Raw genomic sequence first — 26,170 nt, forward strand, 5'->3', positions numbered from 1 at the left:
AACAGATTAAACAGGAGGGTAGAGGCGGTGAAGACCTGTCTGTAAATGCCGCAGTGCAAGGAAGACTGAATAGGAATTAAATACCGACATAAAGATAAGGATATGTGAAGCGAAAATAACTCGACACGAGACAATGGACAGGGTTCTACCAAGGCTGCACAAACAAGTATAATTGTGACTAACAAGATAGAAAGAAAGATGTCTGAATAAAGCTCGGTGGAAAGAGAGGTGTCTGAGACTGTCTGGCAAGAACAGAGACAGAAAAGTTCATCAGGCACTCGCTCTATACTTCCAGGACGCATCTCATAGGTTGATTTTTATCTATGGGTGACGCCAAATTATATTATTCAGCTAGGAGTGCTGGACCTTGGTCCCAATGGGGATCTCGATCGATCGAAAACCGTTCCAACCAAAGGATGACCTCCCGACAACCCGATCTGTCTATCTCCCCATGTCTTCATCTGTCTCTCTATTTCCCTGCCTCCCTGCCTCTCTGCCTCTCTCCGTCTCTGCCTCTCCTCGGTGAATTCGGGGTTCGAGGTGCCATGCACGTGTCATTCGCGTATCCCTGTACGAGACGAAGCAAAGCCACTCACAATACCAGTTCCTTGGAGAAGTTCCTGCTGGGTCGTTTTGCTGAAAGTGCGGATTTGTGTAACTCGTCAGATGTCTCGGGGGAGGATGGGTGTGTGAAAGGTGATGTATAGATGCTCTCTCGCTGGAAGGTGCTCGGAATTGATGGGAGTCTTGTGGTTTGACTGAAGTTTGATCACCTGGGAGGTCGGCGCCTTGTGGTTTCATTGAAGTTCGATCACCTGGGAGGTGGGAGTCTTGTGGTTTGATTGAAGTTCGATCACCTTGGAGGTGGTAGTCTTGTTGTTTGATTGAAGTTCGATCGCCTGGGAGGTGCACGTAGCTGATTGGAACCTTGAAGCGTTGAGTTGACAGACGTTTTCTCCTACTCTGACAGCGGTCTCTGTGCAGACAGCTGTCGTCCGATTGGTAGCACACTGCCACCATGTGGATTAAAATCGCATGCCATACGATTTCACCACCAATTCAGCAGGTCGCGCCTTTGGTGATAGGCAGATGTATTTAGAAGTCAGAATGACGTCTTGAAGGGGGCGGTTCATGGAGGGGTGTTGTCAGATGTGTCGCGCACTTGGAAGCGTGCTTCTTTTGGAGTTTTGATGCGGAGCTGAAGGGAATTCTGTGGATTGATTCCGGGGGCTTTTGATTGAAGATATGAGAAGTCGAAGACAAGCGGTGTCTCCTTCGCAGACAGTGGTCTTGTTCTGAATGGTAGTCGTGGCTGGTAGGCGACCTGGTAGGCGTCCTGGTAGGTGTTCAGGTAGGCGCTCTGATAGGCGTCCTGGTAGACGTCTAGTGTAACAAAACAAATGTGTTTTGCTACACAGTAGGCGTGGCTTGAGCGGCTGAGGACGACGGTTTTACTTTGTGCCTCCTTTGGTAGGCGCAGGAACACCAGTGTAACAAATCAAATGTGTTTTCGCTACGTGATAGGCGTGTCTCCTCGGATTTGGCGTAAAAGCACTGCTCGCCACCAGTGTAACCAGTGTTTAGCTACAAGCAATAGTGGTTTACGGGTGAGGTAAAGTCTCTGCTGGACTTTGTTGACTTTACTCAGGTACAAAGATTGTGTACAACTAGGTCCCTGACCCAATACTCCTCGTCCTGGGCCTTGACCTCGGCATTGCTTCCTGCCAGGTAGGTGACCTGGGGAGTCTCATGGTGTCAGCAGCACAGATGTCCGATAATAAAGGGGGTTGGTGAGTTGCCGTATATGAGGCATGTTAGTTAACAATTATAGGCATTGGTGTTAATTCTGTTATATAGGGGTTAGTTGTATGGTTGGTGGGTTTGGTTAGATATGGTGTATACGAGTATACGTTACGTCATGGTAGTGTAATTAGGGTAAGAATAAAAAAGGGTCTGTCTGGTGACATTAGGCATCTTGTGTTGTGACACTGGGAGCATCCTGTTATGATCTTACGTAGGTGTTTAGTCAGACGTTTTGGATTGGGAAAGTGGTGAGGTTTACAAAGATTAGAAGTTTTGCCAAAGGCGAGTACTATGTTGCATGTTTATGGATCACATGCGTGGTTGGTGATGGTTAGTGACGGTTACACTAATCATATAAATTAACGCGTCACTTTTAAGAATTGTGGTCTGGCTGGCGCCTGACGATCTTATTTATCTCAGAGGAGTGTTTGATCTGGCAGTAGATAAGAACACAAGACGCCCAGTTCAATATCAATATTAAGATAGGGGTCCTAAAATCTAAGCGGTGGGCGAGCCCCATAATTCAGGATTCTAACATACAGCTCTAACTTTCATGATCCGAACTGTGTGGCTAATTCAAAGCAGTGAGTGGCCTTGTTTGGGCCCGTACATTCTTCTCTACGTCTGAAGGGAGATGGGGAGCAGCGGTGACTCCAGGACAAGTCTGCTCACAATCATGGGCTGTTTTATTCCTGCAGACACCGAGTAATAGTACGCAGAACAGAACTGAAAGGATTTCCAGCTACAACATCCAGCAACTAGTTTAGTGAGGTCTTGTATGCATATCACTATATGGTTTCCTACATTAGTAAGTTCCTGCTTGACACTGATGGACGCCATTCATTTTTATTCTGAATAAGTAGTTGGCTCAGACCATTTTACGCAACCCAGACAGCGGGCGGGCATCATCCGGTCGGAACAGTTTCTCGATTGATCGAGGCCCCAATAGGGACCATAGTCCAGCACTCCTAGCTGAATAATGTCGCCTGGCGTCACCCAGAAAAAAAAATAATCAATGAGGTGTGTCATGGAGCTAAAGAGTTTGATGAAATTCTGTCTTTGTCCTTTGTCGACGCCAGCGACGGCATCCGCATTAACACGGTCCTTCCTGGAATGGTCGAGACTGCCATAGTGTCCAAGGAGGTGATTGAACATCGGACAGCTGACCTTTTACCCTCGCCATCTATCAAAAGGGCAGGGAAACCACAGTTTGCCTTCCGATCCACATTACTCTCCCATCTTTGCCAGCCGTCTCAGACACCTCTCTTTCCTCTTTGTTATTTTGATAGTCGCACTTTTCACTTGTTTGTGCCACATTGGTCCCTTTCCACCGTCTCACGTCAAGCTACTTTTATAGCACATATCCTGTTTTCCTTGCACTGCGGCACTTACAGATAAGCAATCTCTTTTGCATCTACCCTCCTGTTTACTCTGATGCAGAAATAACAGTTCCACATATTTTACCCTTCTATATTTTGTTCTTATTAATAACTTTGTAATGGCCGCACCACTCTTTTTCACTCCTGCCACCTCTCCGACACCTGACTGGTTTGCTTCGCCTCGCACTTCCACGTCCACCCACAGGTATCTGAACGTTTTGTCCTTCTTTGTCCTGTCACTTTTCTATTATTTTTTTTAATACCCGTCTCTATTTTCTGCAGAAGTCGCCGAGATGGTGTTGTCCCTCCTCTCCGAGCGTTGCAACTACATCACTGGAGCAGAACTCTGCGTTGCTGCAGATTTTGGATTGACAGGTTATGTAAAAGATATACTCAAGAAATAAGTTTAATCTATGCACCCGATTCACAAAATTGAAATGGCAAAGTAGACTTTCGACGTGATATTGTCTACTAAAGGTAGAAACAGACATTGGTTATCGACAACAAAATGCAACACAAATTTTCTGTCAACTTTGACAGCATTTCCTTTACATTCTTGATTTTTTTTTTTTTTATAAATTCTTTCATTCATTTACTTATTAGTTTGCTCTTTACTAATTTTATTACATTGAAAAATAATCATGGAGGAGATTGTAAGAGACCATAAGGCCTACAATAGACAGTTCCATGTTCTTTACTACCTGTCATCTCTATCCATAAATTTATCTAATCTTCTCATAAACCAATCATTTCAGCGTTCACTATATAGGGACTAAGTTTATTACATTCATTAACCACTGTTGGTAAATCAGTTCTTGTCTATTTCCTTCTCAAACCTGCTATTAATAGTATTAGTATTTCTTTATATATATATATATATATGCATATATACATACACACAAGCAGGGTTGCTTCAGGGTAGATTCATCATCCCCCAGGTTCTGAGGTGGGAGGGGTTGTTGGATGATAGGTTTCGTATGTTTTCGTCGTGTAGATAGGGGTGTGTTTGACTCAGCCAGTCCTTCTCCTGAAGGAAGGGCCTTCGGAACAAATGGAACAAATGTTTAGTTTTTTGACTTGCACAGACAATACCTCTTTTAAAAAGATAACAGTGGAGAGTCTTTACAATACATCGCTTCACACAATATTTGAATGATCATATTTGTTTACAGGTGATATTCTGCGCGTAAAGTTGTGTCCATGAGGAAGTTTCCAATGATTTGACTCCAAGTCTCTGCCAAATCAGTTTTTTTTTTTTTTTTTTTTTTTTTTTTTTTTTTTTTTTTTTTTTTTTTTTTTTTTTTCAATCGTTGCGGTCCTGGTGCTGCAAGTTATGAACCTCCAGAAACGCAGAACTCTGCACCAGTGATGTAGCTGCTACGTTCGGAGAGGAGGAACAACACCATCTCGGCTATTTCTGCGGAAAGTAGAGACGGGTTAAAAAAAAAAAAAAAAAAAAAGGACAGTGATAGGACAAAGAAGGACAAAACGTTCAGATATCTCTGGCTAGGGGTGATGTGAGGCGAAACAAACGAGGAAGCGGTGCGCGATAGCCAATCAGGTGTCAGAGAGGTGGCAGGAGTAAAAAGAGTGGTGCGGCTAGCTAAGAAGGAGGTAATGAGGCCAAAAGATAGGAGGGTAAGAGATGGAGTGGAACTGGTATTTCTGCATCAGAGTAAACAGGAGGAGTGTAGATGCAGTGGAGACTGCCTGTCTGTAAGTGCCACAAGGCAAAGAAAACTAAATAGGAATTAAATACCAACATAAAACAGGATATGTGATGTAAAAGTATCTTGACGCGAGGCAATAGAGAGGGTTCTACTGATATGGCACAAACAAGTGAAAAGTGTGATTAACAATATAGCAAAGATGATGTATGAGTAGAACTCGGCGGAAAGAAACGTGTCAGACACGGCTGGAAAAGGTCGAAGGGTAATGTCGAACCTGAGATAAATTTTGCAATGTGCAATGGCTCTTACCTTCGGGTCTCCCTGCCCTCTTGATGGACATCGAAGGTAAAACGTCAGCTGTTCGTTGTTCAAACACCTCCTTGGGCATAATGGCCGTCTCGACCATTCCAGGAAGTACCGTGTTCACGCGGATGCCATCGCTGACGCCAAGAACAGAGACAGAAGTTTATCAGGCACTCCCTCTCTAATTCCAGGACGTACCTCACGGGTTCATTTTTTTCTGAGTGACGGCAGGCGATATCATTCAGCTAGGAGTGTTGGACCCTGATCCCGATGAGGGTCGCGATCAATCAAGAAACCATTCCGACCGGAGGATGCCCACAGCCCCACACACCTGTCAGCCCAGTTATGTAAAATGGTCTACCACATCTACTTATCCAGAACAAATATGGATGGAGTCCGCTAGTGTCAAGCAGGAGCTTACAAATATAGGAAACTACATAACGATATACTCATATATGCATGATCTCACTAAACTTGTTGGATGTTGCTGCTGGAAACCCATTCAGCCTTTCTCTGCCTACTACTCGGTCTCTGCCACAATAAAACATCATTCCGGGAATGTCAACATACCTCAGTTCGGGAATCACCGCTGCCCCCCCCCTCCCCTTCTGACGTACGGGCCCAAACAAGGCCGTTCACTGCCTTGAAGTAACCACACAGTACGGTTCGTGAAAGTTCGAGCTGTATGACACCTTGCTACATTAGTGTGCTCACCCTCCCTATCTTGATAACCAATCTTGAACTGGGCGACTTGTGTTCTTATCTCCTGCAAGATCAAACACTTTTGAGACCACAATCCTTAAAAATGACGCGCTCGTAAACATGTTTAGTGCCATCTTAATCGAAAGAGGTTAGTCGTAATGCGCCTTTTACCCTCCTATCTGTCTGTCTATTTATGACTATATTTCTCTATCACACCATCTATCTATCTCCGTCACTTTATCTCTGTCTCTCTATATATATCTGCCTGAAAAAGAAGTCACGGGTCTAGTTCCGAGTTTATGAGTTTATTCCTGACCGGTTTCACTCTATGCTTCTTCAGAAGAAGCATAGAGTGACACCGGTCAGGAATAAACTCAGAAACTCGGAACTAGACCTGTGACTTCTTTTTCCACCTTCATCAACTTGTCACAATATACAAGCATATATCTGTCTCTAACACTCTATTTCTCTATGACTATCTATGTATCTGTCTCTATCTATCCCCTTATCTCTACCTATATTTAAGAACATAAGAATGAAGGAGACTGCAAGAGACCGTGAAGTCTACACTTGGCAGCTCCGTATACATCACCACCTGTCATCCCCATCCATAAAGTTGTCTAATCGTTTCTTAAAACAACTGATAGTTTCAGCGCTTACTACATGGTTACTAAGTCTATTCCATTCGTCGACCACCATATTAGTAAACCAATTCTTGCCTATTTCCTTCTTAAATCTAAATTTGTCCAGTTACTACGAGTCCCGCCCTGTTGTTTTAATATGATGACCTTATTTGCATCACCGTTGGTCCACTTGAACACCTCTATTAGGTCACCCTGCACTCTACGTCTCTCCAGAGAGTGTAAGTTAAGGTGCCTAAGCCTCTCTTTGTAAGGCAAATTTCTGAGTCCATGTATCATTTTGGTCATTCTTCTCTGTACTGATTCTAGTTCAGTGGTTCTTAACCTTGTTGGAGGTACTGAACCCCGCAAGCTTCATATATGCATTCATCGAACCCTTCGTAGTTAGAAAAATGAAATGTGTTTTTTTTTTCTTCAAATTCAAAACATAGGAACTATATACTGTATAAGTGCACAAACTGTACCATGGATCATTTGCACACTGTGTTCAAAGAACAAAACCAACAAAACATGAATTTTACGTAAAACAAAATCATAATGAATATTTACTGCAAATCAATGTAACTTTTGCTGTTCCCTCTCAGAGACAATTTCCCCGGTAACTGTCTCATCGAACCCCTGGGGTTCGATCAAACCCAGGTTAAGAAGCACTGTTCTAGTCCATTCTGTAGGACGGAGACCAAAACTGTACCGCATTGTCAAGGATGGGTCTAACTATTGCTAGAGTTTGATAATTACCTCTGCACTTTTATTCGTTACCGTCCTAGCAATGAAACCTGTTAGCTTTATTCCTGGCACTAATGCACTGTTTCCTGGTTTTAAGATCCGGACTCACTAGAACTCCCTAGTCTCTCTCGCACTCAGTTTTCTCTAAAAGCGTGTTATCTAAAGCTGTATCTATTTTCGGAGTTGTGTAGCCCTACGTTTAACACGCTACACAACTCTCTCTCTAACTCTATCTCTCTCTAACTCTATCTCTCTCTAACTCTATCTCTCTCTAACTCTATCTCTCTCTAACTCTATCTCTCTCTAACTCTATCTCTCTCTAACTCTATCTCTCTCTAACTCTATCTCTCTCTAACTCTATCTCTAACTCTATCTCTAACTCTGTCTCTCTAACTCTGTCTCTCTGTCTGTCTGTCTCTGAATCTGACTCTGTCTCTGAATCTGTCTCTGTCTTTCTTTGACTCTGTCTCGCTCTGTCTCTCTGTCTGTCTATCTTTATATCTGTCATCGATGAGTTCGTGGTTGGAGGTACCGTGCATAACACGCGCTTCTACCTCTAAATCTACCTCTAAATCTACCTCTAACTCTAACTCTAACCCTACCTCTAACCCTACCTCTAACTCTACTCTAACTCTAATCTAACTCTAACTCTACGTCTAACTCTATCTCTATTTCTATCTAACTCTAACTCTATCACTAACTCTATCTTACTCTAACTCTTCTCTAACTCTATCTATATCTCTCTAACTCTCTCTCTCTCTAACTCTCTCTCTCTAACTCTCTCTCTCTCTCTCTCTCTCTCTCTCTCTCTCTCTCTCTCTCTCTCTCTCTCTCTCTCTCTCTCTCTCTCTCTCTCTCTCTCTCTCTCTCTCTCTCTCTCTCTAATTCTCTCTCTCTAACTCTCTCTCTCTAACTCTCTCTAAATCTATCTTTCTCTAACTCTCTCTCTAGCATTCTCTCTAACATTCTCTCTCTCTAACACTCTCTCTAACGCACTCTCTCTCTAACACTCTCTCTCTAACACTCTCTCTAACACTCTCTCTCTAACACTCTCTCTCTAACAATCTCTCTCTAACATACTCTCTTTTTAACACTCTCTCTCTCTAACACCCTCTCTCTAACACTCTAAAACTCTCTCTTTAACACTCTCTCTCTAACACTCTAACACTCTCTCTAACTCTGTCTCTAACTCTATCTCTAACTCTATCTCTAACTCTATCTCTCTCTGTCTCTCTCTAAATGTCTCTCTGCCTGTCTTCTATCTCTCCTCGATGAATTCGGGGTTGGAGGTACCATGCATAACTCGCCCGTCTCCCCGTAAGAGACAACGATGGGGAAAAGCCACTCACGGTGCCAGCTCCTTAGAGAAGGTCTTGCTGAGGGCCAGGACCCCGGCCTTAGCAGCCGAGTAGTGGCCCGTGGTCTCGCTGGCAATGTGTGCCAGCATACTCGAGATCAAGACGAACGAGCCCTGCTTGATGCCAGCAGCTTTGACCGCCTTAGCCAAGGCCTGCGTGACCAAAAAGGAACCCTGCAAATAACAATAACGGTATGAAAAGGTAAGACCTACATTTCAAAGTCTATATAGTAATATTCTGATATGAGATGGGTAAAACTGATACTTCATTCATCAGTTCTGTATCTGACGATACAGTCGGATCCATCCACCCGCCCACATACAGTACATGGTCGTATCAGGAATGGAGCGGGCTACCATGCAGCCCACCACCACAATCACGACACTCCACATACGTACACGTACATGTAGGCAAAGACGGGTAGCATCTTAATCTTGTTATCATGCAGATAGACAGAGGGGAAATAACAAAAGCGCCCGCGCGTGTACACACACGCTGACGCATTCACACACACAGGCACACGCGCAAACACACACACACACACACACACACACACACACACTCATTCACTCATACACACATGCACATGCCCACGCGCACACACACACGCGCACATGCCCACGCGCACACACACACACGCACATGCCCACGCACATGCCCACGCAACCTGCTAAACTAGTTGGAGGACTTCCTGAATGGTAGAAAGATGAGAGTAGTACTCAGAGAAAAATATTCAGATTGGAAGGAGGTGATTAGTGGAGTTCCGCAGGGATCTGTATTGGCTTCAATAATGTTTGCTATTTATGTGAATGACATGAATGATGATGTGGAATGTTACATGAGCTTCTTTGCAAACGACGCTAAATTCTTGAGGAAAGTAAAACCGAAACGGATTGCGAATCACTACAGGAAGACCTGAATAAGGTTTGGAAGTGGAGTTAGAAATGGGAAGTGGACTTCAACATTAAGAAGTGTAGCATAATGGAGTTCGGAAAAAGTGAAAATAGAATATCAGGACAATATAAAATTGGAACTAAGGAGGTAAAGAAAGTGGGATCTGAAAAAGTTTTGGGAGTAATTATCTCAAACGACTTGTCCTCTGATAAACAAATAAACAAAATTGTCGGAGAATCGTATAATATGCTAAGATCAATAAAATTGGCATATACCTATTTGGACGAAGAAATTATTTAAAAAGATATTAGTCACACTGATAAAGCCTAGACTAGAATATGCGGCGACATTGTGGTCACCCAGTACCAAAAAGAATAAAAAAAAAAGAATAATAATAATAAAAAAATAAAGGATCCAGAGAGCGACCACAAAAATGGCTCCAGCACTTTCAACCATGTCTTATGAAGAGAGACTAGCTAAATTGGAGTTACCGACTTTAGAGCAAAGAAGAGAGGCCACCTACTGACCACCTACAATATCATGAAGGACACAAATACTCGGTAGAGAGGACTTGTTAAATTGAAACAAGAGAAACACAAGAGGACATGGTAAGAAACTTAAAAAAAAAAAAAATAGTTATAGAAGAGATCTGAATAAGAACAGTCTTCCACATAGAGTGGTGGACACTTGGAACAAACTGGACGAAATAATAGTATGTGAAAAAACATTCACAAATTTAAGAGCAAACTAAACACTGCAAGATACAAAGGCGGGACTCCACGAGTGTAGCTCCCCTTCCCGTAAAATACAACTAGGTAAGCACACACACACACACACACACACACACACACACACACACACACACACCACGCACACTCACACGTACACACACACACACACGCGCGCGCGCGCGCGCACGCACGCAGGACACCACGAGCGTAGCTCCCCTTTCCGCAAAATACAACTAGGTAAATACACACACATTCACACAGATCCGTGCTTCCATCTCTGGATCCCAATTACGTAAACATAGCAAAGCACGTTTGGTCACCTTAAGAAGGACGTTGATCATTCGGTCAAAGCTCGCCTCCTCGAGGTCTACCAGCGGGATGAAGTCGATGTAGCCAGCGCAGTTGACCATCAGAGAAGGCGGGGCTCCATAAGCCTTGACGGCGGCGTCGACGCTCTGAGTCACAGACGCCTTTTTGGAGACGTCCATGCGCACCGCGAAGTGGTCCCCGGGACCTGGATGGATGCAGTCCGTTGCAGGTAAAAACATTTGCGAAGCCCCGTGTCAGAATAAAATATATATATGTATATAAAATAGTTATCTCATCACTCATTCTACATTCGCCATACAAGTCTGCACAGATCCCTGCATTGATGTCTTTCAGAGCCTCAGACTGCATTACCACTGCAGTTTGATCATCCTTACAAGTCTACCAAAATATACAGCTGAAAGGGGGAGGAGGGAGGGGGTCAGAGACCTAGTTCAATTTCTGGCAGGAGAGCCACCACAGGCATCCTCATGGGGGAGGGGTGGCTTCGGTGCAGACTTCCATGGCTCAACAAGACTTCTTACTTTTGAGCAGGTTCACCGTCTCCTGAGCGCCGGCCTCGTTCAAGTCAGCAACCACGACCCGGGCGCCCTCGCGGTCAAGCAGCTGACACACGGACCGTCCGATACCGCTACCGCCGCCTGTACAGGGAAAAATAGATAAAGAAATAAACACTATCGATTCACTGGTGTGTTCGTGTGCGAGAGGTTATGATCCCAGTGTTCTTTTCCTTCGAACTTAAGAACTGCTTCGTCAATAATAGTGTTCGACATCTTACAAGCAGCCACACCAAAGTTAGGTTCCAGATAGAAAGAAATCTGTAAAGCCCATTAGAAAGTCGCCGAATTAAGAGATAACCCTTCTCACCAGCCTGAGCAGTTACGATTGGGAAAGGGTTTAGCAACAGGGGGGCATGCCCCTGTTGACATATTTTACTAAATTTCAGTAGATTTAGGTTATTACTGAAAAAAAAATGTATGGAATGATATGCAATATGGGAGTGGGGTAAAGGTGCGCGCTCCGCCTGACTGTTACTGGGTACAGGGAGAATGAGGCCGACCGACTTAGGTACCACACGGACCCGGACCAACCTCACACCCGAAGAAATTTACCTCAAGAGACTCTCAACAATAACAACAACAGAAGTTTCAGAGTGTTCCCCTGCCTGTGCCAGACTGACTGCGAAGGCTGAACTTGGGAGCGTTGTCTTCAAGTCCCGAGAGGACAGATGACAGGAGTATCGCCGAATATATCAAAGCCTACCAGGCCGCAGTGTTGCAACTGCGCACATTTGACAACAGTGCGAGAGCCTTCACCCTGTTTGACATGCATTTCACGACCTCGGTCTGCCCTAGATTACCTGTCACTAGTGCCAATTTTCCTTCTAGAGAGGCCATGGTGCTTGTGCTGCAGCTTCGAGTAGAATTTCTGGTGTCAGGCGCAGTTACAACTTGTAGTCCTTAAGTACAACCTTCTAAGTGTGGATGCTCGAGACAGGAGAGGCAGACGTCACAACGGAGAAGCTCTGCTTTTACAATTTGCTCTTTACTGAGAAACGGTAGCTAGGTATTCTCCCAGCAACTGACTTCGTAGTGTGATTTGTCCGATGTGAGGATGTCACCTTTGTTTAAGACTAAGGTGTGAATGTGACTGCACACTGCAAAGTGAGGAACTGACAGTCCAATGCACCGCCGCTCAGTATTGTAGTACGCTCAAACACTAAGGGTTGCCAAATACTCCCTAACTAATATGGCATTTATTAATCTTAATTTTATTATTATTATTTTTCAACTAGTAGGCTAACATTGAAAACGGTTTACAAAAACTTATATGAAAACTAACATTCATTTCACAATTTAGACATTTCATTACAGCTCACAGCCTCACAGTTACACCTACAAAAGAGTTCTACACTCTTCTGAAATACTGTAGATTTTGAAAAAAACATTTTTATGGCAACTGCCAAGTTAACATAAAATGTTGAGAGATAATTCATTTGATATGTTTTATTGGAAAAATAACAAAACCAGAGTTTTTATAATTATATATGAATATAAATCTTCATAATTTTCATTTCAAAGGCTTCCTACTTACTGTCAGCCATGCGGACTCCAATACATGCTACTATTGAATATTTTCAGCATTTCTGAAGGAACTTTAAAATTCATAAAACAGGCATTGGTTATCATCAAGATACTGTTTATAACCTTGTTTTCCATCTTATTTCTTATCTTTGTCATTACTAAGACTGCCTGGCTACAACTTTATCAATAAATGCATTTGATATAGGGAGAAAATTTTATTAACACAATTTTTGCCAGTTTTTAAAAATTGTACACCAACTGAATTTTTCAGATCATACACACTGCACCAAAATTCTATTTTTTCCAATACCTGCTGTTGTTCAGTCACAAAAACATGACATTACTGTATTTTTTTGTTTTTTAATTAATCTATATCTGTGCCTGTCGTGACAAAGCTTTCTAGATTTAGTTCATGAAATTTAACGCTTTTACTCTTGAGGAGAAGAACATATGAACAAAAGGACCGCTATGAATCAGGAACTTTTATTTCCTTTTTTTCTCGAAGCCTCTTAATCATTTCTCTTACTGCCGTTTTGAAAAAAAAAATCAATAATAAGGCATATCTTATGTTAACCTGTTCACTTGAGAAAATGTTGTTTGTGACAATTCTTGGTAAAATTTTGCTCCAAACAGGATTTAAGTCCTAGGTTTCACTTGCATATCTTATACCTTTTACATTCTTATATATTTTACTCCTTAATGAAACATAAAAATACTTTAAGTATTTCAACAACTGACGCTGGTCAGAACTTTTTTGCTGATATGAAGCATCCACTAGTTCAAATTCATATATCAGTGGACAGCCATCCTCCTTTTTGTTTATGTATTTCATCTATCTGATTTTTTTCGACGGGTGCTTGTACACAGCAAGGTCACGTATGCATATCATGACTGGGAAGGAACCACCGTTACGTGTCCACAGATAAAGATGTTTCTGTGCCGTCTTCAAGGCAAAGTTTGAACCAGTGGATTTTCTTCTTTCCCTGTTTCTGCGAGCTGCTATATTTACTAGAACAAAAAATTCTTCCTTATCTTCCTTCCGTTTTAATAACTCCATCCCTATTTTCACCTCAGCTCTGAATAGGAGTTCCAAGACCTTGAAGTAGTAGGCAAGCAGAGAAGATATCAAAAAAATTTTGCTTCAACAGTTGCGGCACAATGACAAGGTTTCATGATTATTGAACCCTTGAATATGTATCTTACACTTCTAGGTTCAATTCTACAAGTTATCCTTCAGTCTCGGATTCATCTCGCTGGATCCTTATTACTGGCAATATTCTTTGAGTCCCACTTTACCCCGTACTGAATGCACAGAACTTCTTAAACCGATCTAACACTGGAGCAATTTCTAGGCTGAAGAGGAACTATTTTCTCTACAAATGCATCAGAAAATAGAAAAAATAATTTTCTGGGTGGTAATGATAGATGGTAATGGACGGACTGCTTAGTGTAGGTCTTAGGTCTAGGCTGAAGAGGAACTATTTTCTCTGCATATGCATCAGAAAATAGAAAAAATAATTTTCTGGATGGGAATGATAGATGGTAATGGACATGGGACTGTTTAGTGTAGGTCTTATGGTCTCTTGTAGTTTCCTGCGTTGTTTTGATATTGTAATAATAACTGTTGCACCGAGTTTTTCTGAACTGAAACGTGCAAGCCCACATCGTCTGGCAATGGTACTTGGATCCTTCAACAGTTCTCTCTGGGAGGAGACTTTGGATTGTTGTCTGTGCTGTATTACTATGGGACTGTTTCTATGCCACCGGCTGAGGGTAGTGGGAGAGGAGTTCTTGCCCGCTGTCAGCTCTCCATGTGTGAAAAGGTGTAAGAAATACAATAGAAGTTGATAGATACCTTGGGCTCATTCCGGAGCCAAGGCGTCAACCCTTCAGGGCTACTACACCTGATGGAGGTAAAGGGTTAACGGTTTCGAAAATTGGCAGCTCTGCTATCTATCTTCCAGGACCACTACAACAAACCAGAAACCTGTCATTGGTCACAGGAGAGAGGTAAAGAAAAATCTATTAAGATTGGACTGTTCACCGTCATGGTTCTTTTTCTCACTAACTTCAACTCAGAAAGATACCGTGACCTACATGCTTGTCTGTGACCACTCTTCTAGGCTAAAATGTCATTCGTGCGTTTTCTAAGTCTTCCACATCATTAAACGGTGATTCCTTTTTATGAGATCCGTTTGAAGTTTCCTTTGATTTTCCCTTGACATAGAGGGGGCATGGCCTGATTGCCTAAGATTTTATTGTCCTCTGGAAGACGTTCTTAAACGTCCTTGATCAGGTCAGTGACAAAGATTTTGCAATCTCCCTTGACAAATGACATTGCTGAAGTCATGGCCATAAAGCATTGTGGGTATGTATGAATGTGTATGTATGTATGTATGTATGTATGTATGTATGTATGTATGTATGTATGTATGTATGTATGTATGTATGTATGTATGTATGTATGAATGTATGCATGCATGTATGCGTGTGTGTGTGTGTGTGTGTGTGTGTGTGTGTGTGTGTGTGTGTGTGTGTGTGTGTGTGTGTGTGTGTGTGTGTGTGTGTGTGTGTGTGTGTGTGTGTGTGTGTGTGTGTGTGTGTGTGTGTGTGTGTGTGTGTGTGTGTGCGTGTGTGTGTGTGTGTGTGTGTGTGTGTGTGTGTGTGTGTGTGTGTGTGTGTGCGTGTATGTGTGTGTGTGCGTGTGCGTGTGCGTATGCGTGTGCGTGTGCGTGTGTGTGTGTGTGTGTGTGTGTGTGTGTGTGTGTGTGTGTGTGTGTGTGTGTGTGTGTGTGTGTGTGTGTGTGTGTGTGTGTGTGTGTGTGTGTGTGAGGCTGAAATACACTGCTTAGATGATTTGAGATCGTGACTGATAATTACGCCGAGATCCTTTTCACTATTCACTTTTGTTAACGAATATCCAAATAACTTGTACTCATACTTACTATTATTTTTACCTGTGTGCATTACCTTGTTTTACTTGTGTTAAATTTCATTAGCCACTTTTCAGACCATTGCTGGAGACAATAGATTTTAGTCCGTGGTCTATATAATTTATATATACTGTGAATAGAAGTAGCCCAAGAACGGAACCTTGAGGAATTCCAATCGTAACATTTTTCCATCTAGAAGTTTTTTCCATTTAAAACAACTCTGTTTTCGATCATTCAACCAATTACTAGTCCAACTTAATAGGCTACCACTTATTCCGTGAAGCTAATTTAGTAAGTAGTCTTTCGTGGGGGACGGTATCAAAAGCTTTTGCAAAGTCTAGATATATTAAATATATATTGTTTCTTTTGTTATAATTCGAGATGACCGTGTTGTAAAATTCGAGTAAGTCACGCAAGAACGCTTCCGTCTGAAACCATGATGCCTAGCATTTATCAAACAGTTACCCTCTGAATGATGTTCGAATCTTTGATGATAGTTTCCAACATTTTTCCTACAATTGAAGTCAAACTTATAGGCCTGTAGTTATTTGGTTTCTTTTTGTCACCTTTTTTGAATATGGGAGTAACGTTAGCTAGCCCCCATTCTCTTGGGACATCTCCGGATATGATGGATTTCTTGAAAATAATTTCTAATGGAACAACAATCTCATTTTTCATTTCCTTTAAGATTTTTGGATGCTAACCGTCAGGCCTTGGTGTTTTATCAATTTTGAGTTTTTCTATACACCTTTTAATTTTTTCTTTTGTTATGTTTACCCTAGACTTTTTCACAGGTTTCAGTTTGGAGTTCACTTTGAGGCGTTCCGTTTACGAATACTGAGCTAAAATAATAGTTTAAAATATCACACATTCCTTCATTTGAATATTCAAGTTGACCGTCAGCAGATAATAGTGGACCAATGTGATTCCTAATAACCTTTTTCTCTAATGTAACTATAGAATTATTTGGGATTCTCTTTGGATTCATCAGCGATATTAATTTCATATTGTAATTTTTGTTTTTTATTGTCTTTTTTAAATCTCTCTGTATTAATACATAGCTTTGATAGTCATTAGATACACCCGAGCACTTGTATTTCTTATAAGCTTGTCTCTTTTTAGCAATACTTTTTTCAGTTTCTTTGTCAAGCCATTTTGGGCGAGCCTGATTTGGAATGTAAGTATGAATCATCTTAGTGAGCGTATTTTGAAATATTTCCCACATCTGATCATACAGGTCTTTCACTTAATTTTGCCTCCCAATCTGTAAACTGAAGTTCCTGACGTAGTCCTATGAACTGAGCTTTACTGAAATCGGGTATTCTAGAAACACAGGTATCTATTCTAAAAAAAAAAATAGTAGTTTGAATCTAAGTTGTGACCGCCATTTGCAACAGTTTCACCGACTTCTACATCGGTTAACATGCCTTCGCGGCTAGTGATCAATAGATTTAGTAAGTTTCCATGTCTTGTGAGCTCTTTTACATGCTGAACTGAGTAATTGTCAACGAGAAAATCTATCAAGCGACTACCTATATGGCCATGTTGTAGGGTCATCCAATCAATGTCAGTAAAATTGAAATCACCCATTATCAATAAGCCCCGGTTGCAGAAACTAGACAGTTCTTGGAACAACCGTTTGTCGTCTGCTAATGATAATGTCTTTGGCCTATATATTACACCTACATTAATTTTTTGTCCATTTGTTTGGGTTAATTCTACCCACAAACTATCACATGAATCCTGTTTCACTTTCTCTAAAACACAGGCATGCACATTGCTTTTAACGCACAACAGAACACCCCCACCTTTCTTGTGGTTTCTATCTTGATGAAAGTGTTAAAATCCCGCAATATTAAATTCAGCTTCAAACTTTCTACCATTTAACAATGTCTCCGTTATTCCTATCATATCGAGATTTTCGATTTTGACATACGCCTGTATTTCTTGGAATTTGTTCCTAATACTGCGAACATTACAGTAAATGGTTTTAAGGAACTCTTGATTATTTCTTTTTGACACGTTTTGAGTTTCAATACCATGCCTTACATTATAATTTTGTTCTTTATTGACACCTTGCTCTATGTTGATATTTGGTCCTTCATTGACATTCAATGCCTCATTATCATTTCCCCCCATCACGGACATATGTTCGTTCACGGTCATCCGATCTCTTTTGTACACTTTGCTCCCCTACGTCACCGCGTTCCACCCGTCGTTCATTAACATTCTGTCCGACATCCCCTCCTAAATTTATATTTTGTCCTCCACTGACATTATATCCTACCGTGGTATTTTGTCCTCCACTATCATTATATCCCATCGTGATATTTTGTCCTCCACTATCATTATATCCCATCGTGATATTTTGCCCTCCACGGTCATTACATTCCATCATGATATTTTGTCTTTTGACATTACATCCTAATGTGATATTTCGTCCTATACCGACATTACATCCTAATGTGAAATTTCGTCCTCTACCAACATTATATTCTAAAATCATATTTTGTCCTACACTGGCATATTGTTCTACTCCAAAAAAGGAACTAATTCATTACAAACTCCCACAATGATGTTTGTAAGAACATTTTTGCCGCTGCGGGTAAGATGAATCCCATCAGAAGCGTAAAGGTCATGGCGCTTGGAAAAGAGATACCAAGGATCAAGAAAGTGGTATCCCAGTTGCGTGCACAATCGTGATATCCTCTCATTGATCCCTTTGGCTTCTGTTTCAACACGAGCCTGCGTAGATCCTCGGGAGGATCCCACAGACTAGGTGACGGCTCCCACGTTCCTTCATCTCCTGAAGGAGGACCTTGTAATTCCGAACAAGTTCCTCTGATCTCACCCTACCCACATCGTTACTTCCCGTATGAACAATCGTAAACCGTGTTCGCCCGTCTCTACTCCCTGATGATCTGGGTCTAAACGGTAATCCCACGGCCCGGTTGACATACAAGCTTGCTACGTCGTTTAGTCTTCCGCTGCAGGATGTCGTCATAGCCTCGCACCATGGAGTCCCCCACCACCAAGAACTCCTGACTTTCAGCCACCTCATCCTCCAGCAGAGCAAAATGATTGGCTAGAGCCAGCGATTGCTCCGCAGGGGACCCGCTTACCGAAAGCGGGCTCGACAAAACGGGACCCCACGGAGCGCCACTCGCCCACGGCAGTAGCAGAAGGAGAAGTGGAACGCTCTTTGGGTTGTGGGAAGGATTCACTCTTCTCACAGAGCGCACTCCTGAGAAGACGAATTTCCTTCTCACACATCCTAAGACTCCAGTTTTACACAACCTTCACAAGCGATTTCGCTCCTCCTTCAGCAATCTAGGAACGGTAGGGACCCATTAACCTCGTGTTCTACAGTTAGTTGAATCCTAGGATGGACTTGGTTGAGTTGTGAGAGGTTGTTACTAATGTTGGTGTCTTTGGGGAGAACGAGAAGGCAGTCATCTACGTACCTGTACTAATTGCTGTTGTTTGGGATGATCTTAATATACTCTTCTCGTTCAAGTGCCTCCATGAAGAGGCATGCGGCTACTGCACTCACTTAGAGGGGATCCCATAGGCAAAACTTCATGTTGGTAAAATGTTTTTCCTTTGAAGGAAACAGAAGCACACTTGAAGCACATTTCAATGAAACCTAAAATGGGATGAAGCAGATATATTACACAGCAATCTCAGTAACAAACAGAGGAATTTTGTAGAAGCCATATACATAGCCACAAATAATAGAATAGGAGATATCAAATTATCAAAAATAACAGCACTACATGCAGCAACAGAATAGAAGAAGACAGAACATCAGATCACCCGTAGCACCACACAGAACGCCAGTCCGACCAGCCCACACGATTTCGAGCCACCGTGAACAGGAATTGACCTATCCTTATACCCTCTCTCTCCTCATACGTTTTGTATTTATTATCAGTTGTTCTGCAGTGCAAACATTCTTTCTGAGGAAGCACCACTGTGTGAAACTAGTCAAAGAATAAACTCTTGTTCTACTTGTGTGTTTTCCTCTACTCCTCTTACAACTTGTCAGGATGCCTTCACATTATATATATATATACATATATATATATATATATATATATATATATATATATATACGTATATATAAACGGCAGTTTTTCTGAAAATTCGAGATATCTGGCAAAATGGCATTTATGGCACTATCTGGCAACCTTGTGACACACTGACGACAGGTGGGAGGAATCAGTACAAGGCCACGTATGGCCAATGCCTCTCAAAACCAAAAATCCCATCTCATCTACTAATTTTTTTCCAACAAATGTCCAAAAAATGTAAGTTAGTTTACACAAAAATATGCAATAAGATATTACAAGAGAAAATATGTTATTATCATTATTATTATAATTTATTTTACCCCATCTGGAGTATTGGGTGTATGTTATTGTGGGGTTAATGCAGTTGATATTTTTGGGTCTATATGGGACGCCCTATGGACCAGACCCATATATCATTTTGTCTGTGATAAAGGAAATCTCTATTCACAGAAAAATTATGCTACTTTGTTATACTGCGACTGTCCCTCCGTTATGCTCTCCCCCTACTCTTAATTTTCATTTTCTTTTTCGCCGAACCCTGTGGTAGTGGAGAAAGAATACTGCCACTAAGTATTCCCACTTGAGTCGTAAAAGGTGACAAAAAAACGAGGGGGGATGATGGGGATATATATAAAAAAAAAAAAAAACATAAGAGGGTCTGGGAGGAATTTTCCAACCAGAACCCTAAGGTTTGGAACTTTTAATGTGCGTAGATGCACTATATATTACAGTAAAAGGGAAGAGATAGATGTGTTGGCATTGAGTGAAACTAAGTTGAAAGAGAGGGGCGAGTCTGTGTTTGGGAGTGCAGTTGGGAGGGCGTCAGGAGTGAAGAGAAGACAAGGGAGAGAATGGGTGGCTATACTAATAAGCGAAGAGACAGGTAAGCGTGTGCTGGAGTGGAAGGAGGTTTCTTCAATATTAATGTGGATGAAGGTGAAACTGGGAGGGGAGGTGTGGGTCTTTGTAAGTACATATGGGGCTGGTAGTAGGAGGAGTGTAGAGGAAAGAGAGGATTTTTGGATAGATTTAAATAAATGCAAAGAGGGTTTAGGGAGAAATGTCAATGTAGTGATATTGGGAGATCTCAACACTAGGGTAGGAGACGAACCAATAGGCGGGGTGGTTGGGAAATGTGGTGTTCCAGGAAAAAAATCGTAGTAGAGAGCTAATGGTGTAGATGTGTCTAGAGAGTTGATGATAGCAAATGCAGTGTTTAGGAAGAAAGTCAAGCACAAATACACATAAGAGAGGATTGTGGATGGAAAGGTGATGGATACGGCTTTAATGGACTATATAGTGGTAACCAGGAGATTAGTAGGAAGAGTTTTGGCTGTTTATGTTCTAAAGGGATTGGGAGAATATCAGATAATTTTTTTGGTGGAAGGTAAATTGAGAGTGGAGAATAGATGGAGAAAAAGGAAAAGGACGGAAGGTAGAGAGGTGCTTCAAGTAAACTGCTTTGATGAGAAAGAAAAGGAGGAGTATTAGAATAAGCTGAGAGAAGAATGGGAGGTAGTGAAGGATAGAGTAGAACTAGGAATGGAGGAGGAATGGGGATGGTTCAAGGAGGGAGTCACAAGGTGTGCAAAGATGGTGTGTGGAACAAGAAGGACGGGAGCAAATAGAAGAAAGGGTAGTGAGTGGTGGGAAGATGAAGCAAAGAAGGTTGTAGAAGAGAAGAAGCAAGCTTTCACAGATTGGTTACAAAATAGGACGAGAGAAATATATGAGAGATACAAAGAAAAGAAAAGAGAAGTAAAGCATAAGATAAAGAAGGCAAAAAGGAGAGCAGATGTGAAGTGGAGTAAGAACATGACAGAAAATATTAAAAGCAATAGAATATGTTTTGGAAGGAAATTAAGAAAGGGAAGGCGAATCAAGTAGAGAAGAAAAGGTAAAAGGTGCAGACGGAGAGATGATGATGAAAGAGACGGCATTAAGAGAATGGTGGGCAAAGTATTTTAGGGAGTTGCTAAATGTGAAGACGGATAGAGAGGGAAAGATAGTTACAGTGGGAAGCTCTAAGAAAACGACATTGATGAATGAGGGAAATGAAGGAGAAATAAAGAGAGATGAGGTGAAAGCAGTTATCAAAATGATGAGAGCAGGTAAGGCACCTGGGGTGGTTGGGTGCCATGAGGAGTGTCTAAAAAAGGGAGGTACAGTAATGGTGGACTGGCAGGTGAGGTTCTTTAATGTTTGTCTAAAATAGGGTAGAGTGCCGGAGGAATGGAGGAGTGCTTGCATAGTTTCACTTTAAAAGGGAAAAGGGGACAAGTGTAAGTTTTGTAGTTTCAGAGGGATCAGTTTGTTAAGTGTAGTTGGGAAGGCTTATGGGGGGGGTTTTGATTGAGAGGATTAGAAGAGGAACAAAATTAATAATTAGTGAGGAATAGTGTGAATTTAGGACAGATATGGGTTGCATGGATCAGATTTTTGTGGTAAGGTAGATATGTGAGAAAGCTATAGGAAAAGGTAAGGATTTTTTTTTTTTTTTTTTTTGGGGGGGGTCTTTATGGATTTTGAAAAGGTTTATGACAGAGTAGGCAGAAAGGCAATGTTGGAGGTATTGTAGATATATGGGATAGGAGGAAAGCTGTTAATAGCAACCAAGAGTTTTTACGAGAGAAGTACAGCCTGTGTTGGAATCAGAAATGTAGAGAGTGAGTGGTTTGAGGTAAAGGTGGGACATCGCCAGGGATATGTTGTCACCTTGGCTTTCAATTTATACATTGTGGTGCAAGAAGTAAACGCAAGGGTAATGGGTGACAATATGTTAACTAATCCATTCCGCTTTGATGTTGAGATTGCTTGTGTAAGCAGTATTGCTTAAGACGGTGTAACAGTCTTTCTGGTTGAAGAAGGGAGGAGGAGAAAAAATGATTGGTACATGGGGGAAAAGTCACGCCCTTAGGGGCGGCACTTATTTGTAACAATCAAGATTATTGGATGAATTAAGAAGTGACGTCGGAACAGAGATGGCTTAGTAAGTGGATTGGGAATCCCAGGCGGGAGTCCTCTGGTGTACCTAAGACAATAACGTTGTAGAGAATTAGTGAAGAAAATCAAGAAAATTTAAGTTAAGTTTGATTCACCCTATCAAGAAACATTACTAACTTATTACAGAAGATATGGTGGAAACATACTTAAGTGAAGGATTTCGTAAGTGAAAGAAGAAATACAAAACAATATAAGGGAACAGTAAACAGAATTAAACCAGTAATTACATAGAGACCAAGGGAACTGAAATGAAAGTCAGGGGGTCTAAAGTGGCGACAGCTAGGGACAAACCGAGTGAATAACACCCTCTGAAGAAACTACAAGACTGGTGCGTAAGGGTACACCATTCTACAGTGAACGCAACCACAAGCGCGACCGCAACCACAACTACGCGTATGCTGAATCCAAGGGACGACAAGACGAGGACCGAGGGGTCTACAACACTACGAGCAACTACGACTACGAGTGACGAGGTACAGCGAGCTACGAGGAACGAGGGGACTAGCCACTACGAGTGAACGAGGTACAGCGAGCTACGAGGAATGAGGGGATGAGCCACTACAAGCAACAGTGAACAAGGACTGGCGAGGGAAGACAAGGTTGACGTACGTGGAGGTAGTCAATACAAATTGACTTTAAAAACACTAAAGGTATGACCACTAACACTAATGTATTAAGAGACGAGGTTCATACCTCAAATGTCAATATTCCCAAATCCACAGGTAATGAAAACACCTTGGGAGATAATAGATTTCTTAATTTGGTTGATACGTTAATTGTAAGCACAAATATATAAGATGAAAAAAGGAAAATACAGGGTGACCATAAAAACACTCCTTGATTTAGATTATTCATAATATAACATATTGAGTTCAGAATCTTACAAGTTTGGTGTCCATAGTTGCATAAACTAATGCATTTTTGTTTCCCCATTTTTCCAGTTTGCAATTTCTACCTGACCCGCTAGGTGGCAGTCTTATCCAAGATGGCGTACACCCCACAGCAACGTAGCTGGTGTGTGTTGGAGTTTGGCAAAACAAACACTGTTACAAATGTGCAGCGTTTGTTCATACGCATCCATCATAACAATCCACCTACTAACAAGTCCATTTTAAAGTGGAACAATGATTTCATTGCGAGGGGGTGCATCTGTGATCAGAGAAAAGGACATTCCGGCCGCCCAGCAGTGTCAGAGGAAGTTGTCGACAAAGTCAGAGACGCTTTTGTTCGCAGCCCCAAGAAGTCGACACGCAGATGTAGCCGAGAGTTAAAACTTCCACAAAGCACAGTATGCAAGGTCTTACGCAAACCCTTGAGGTTTACCCCTTATAGGCTGCAACTGGTCCAAAAGTTATACATGAAAGACAAAGAAATGCGCTTTGAATTTTGCCACAGTCTCCAGGAGTTAATGGAAAATGATCCTGGTCTACTGTCAAAGATCATCTTCAGTGATGAAGCAACCTTCCATCTAAGTGAAAAGGTGAACAGACACAATGTGAGAATAAGGGGGACCCAGAATCCTCATGCCAATCTTGAGTTTGAAAGTAACTCTCCCAAAATGAATGTGTTTTTGTGCAGTAACAGAGAGGTCTGTGTATGGACCGTTTTTCTTTGAAGGACCATCCATTACTGGCCAAACCTACCTAGAAATGTTACAGAACTGGTTGCTGCCAAGACTACAAGCTGCTGAAGATGATGGCTACATTTTTCAGCAGGATGGAGCACCGCCACACTGGTCTCTCAATCTACGCGCATTTCTCAAAACAAACCTACTAAACCGATGGATTGGCCGTGCTGGACAACACGACCAAGTGTTTTGCAAATGGCCCCCAAGATCACCAGGCCTAACTGTGTGGGACTTTTTCCTCTGGGGATATGTCAAAGACAAAGTTTACATACCTCCCTTGCCCAAGACCATTGATGAACTGCAGGAACGTGTCACCAAAGCTCTAAGCGCGATTACGCCAGATATGCTGCAGAAAGTCTGGACGGAGCTTTATTATCGCCTTGATGTTTGCCGGGCAACAAGAGGGGCACACATCGAGTGCCTATGATATCAACCCATATCTCACCTAAAACTTTGTTAATTTCTACAACTATAGACACCAAACTTGTATGGTTATGAACTCAATATGTCATAATATAAATATTTGAAATCAAGGAGTGTTTTTGTGGTCACCCTGTATAATTTTTCAAAGAGAATATAGATCCTGAGAAGGGTAGAGCTAGGCTTATCATAAATTTCCAGCAAATGGAAGATATAAACCAATAAGAAGCTTATAAGAAGGCATTCATTAAACATTTTATGTCAAAGTGTGATCAGGATCCTATCAGGTCTTTGGTTAGAATGATAAAGAAAGTAAAAACAAGTAAATCAGACACAGAATACTTAGCAAGATTAGACAGATGGTCAAAGGATATGAATTCTATTTTAAAAGATTCAGATTGGATAGAAAGATCTAGTGATAAAATGAAAATTTATCAGGTAATCAAATTAATCGTATTTGCATTGTTAACAAACTACTCAGATGAATTAACGGCAGAAAAGCTGCATAAAGATCTCAAGGAAACTATGAATTTAGGGGATGTAGATTATGTTCTTCAAGGGTATTGTGAATCCAAAGCTAGTCCATATTTGACGACAGTGGGACAACAGAAACTAGGAACTCTAGAAGTGATTATAGAAATAGAGGATCTGAATCCAGAGTTAGAAGCACTTCATTGGATGCTAGAGTTGTATATTACAATTGTAATACTTGCGAGCATGAAACACAAAACAAAGGATTACAAAGGCGGAGCATACCGACAGGAGACCTTTTGGTCCATATCTAGGTCGGATGCGAAAAAAATCATAATAATAAAAAACATATATATATATAATGTAAATAAAAAATAAAATACATAAATAAATGCATAGGTATAGTTAAATAATAAACAAACAGGTAAATAGTGAATAATAAATTGACATATAACTAATAATAAATGAAAATCAGACAGACAAATGATAACAAAACAAAAACAAATTATATAAGATAAATCATAATCGTTACACATCTTAGGTGTTTATCTAAATGATTCTTAAAGCTTCGAACTGAACTACATTGCACTACCTGTGCAGGAAGTTTATTCCATTCATTAACTACACGGTTGGCAAAGTTGTTTCTACCTACTTCCAAATTGAATCTATTTCCGGACAGTTTGAGACCATTGTTTCTTGTCTGATTCTCATTCAATGTGAAAATTTGGTCACTTTTGATGTTGTTAATTCCCTTTAAAATCTTAAAGACCTGTATCAAGTTACCTCTGTGTCTACGCTTTTTTAGGGAAAACAGATTAATATGTTTTAGTCGATTTTCGTATGAAGCACAAAACTGTTATTATAGAACTGTGTAGAAATTGTAAATATGAGGGTCATGATGAATATCATTGTAGAAACCCACCTTTCTGTATGTATCATCAAAGGGTAGGACATAGAACACATGAATGTAGAAATTTTCGTATGCACCCCGAAACAAGAGGAAAACCCCCAGACACAGAATAAAA

General features: G+C 41.3%; 1 protein-coding gene across 1 annotated transcript; it reads right to left on the reverse strand.

The window, feature by feature from the left end:
- Nucleotides 1–3,761: 3,761 nt before the first annotated feature.
- On the reverse strand, nt 3,762–12,217 carry LOC143032844 ((3R)-3-hydroxyacyl-CoA dehydrogenase-like). The gene is made up of 6 exons (XM_076198005.1): nt 11,895–12,217; nt 11,059–11,175; nt 10,528–10,721; nt 8,574–8,755; nt 5,162–5,292; nt 3,762–4,599 (listed from the first exon to the last, which is right to left on the reverse strand). Exons 1-6 carry the CDS (start codon nt 11,929–11,931, stop codon nt 4,514–4,516), a joined length of 747 nt encoding a protein of 248 aa, XP_076054120.1. The 5' UTR covers nt 11,932–12,217; the 3' UTR covers nt 3,762–4,513.
- Between the last annotated feature and the right edge of the window lie 13,953 nt (nt 12,218–26,170).

Source organism: Oratosquilla oratoria, chromosome 14, assembly GCF_046742065.1.
Source record: "Oratosquilla oratoria isolate Oo_2021 chromosome 14, ASM4674206v1, whole genome shotgun sequence".
NCBI classification, from domain to species: domain Eukaryota; kingdom Metazoa; phylum Arthropoda; class Malacostraca; order Stomatopoda; family Squillidae; genus Oratosquilla; species Oratosquilla oratoria.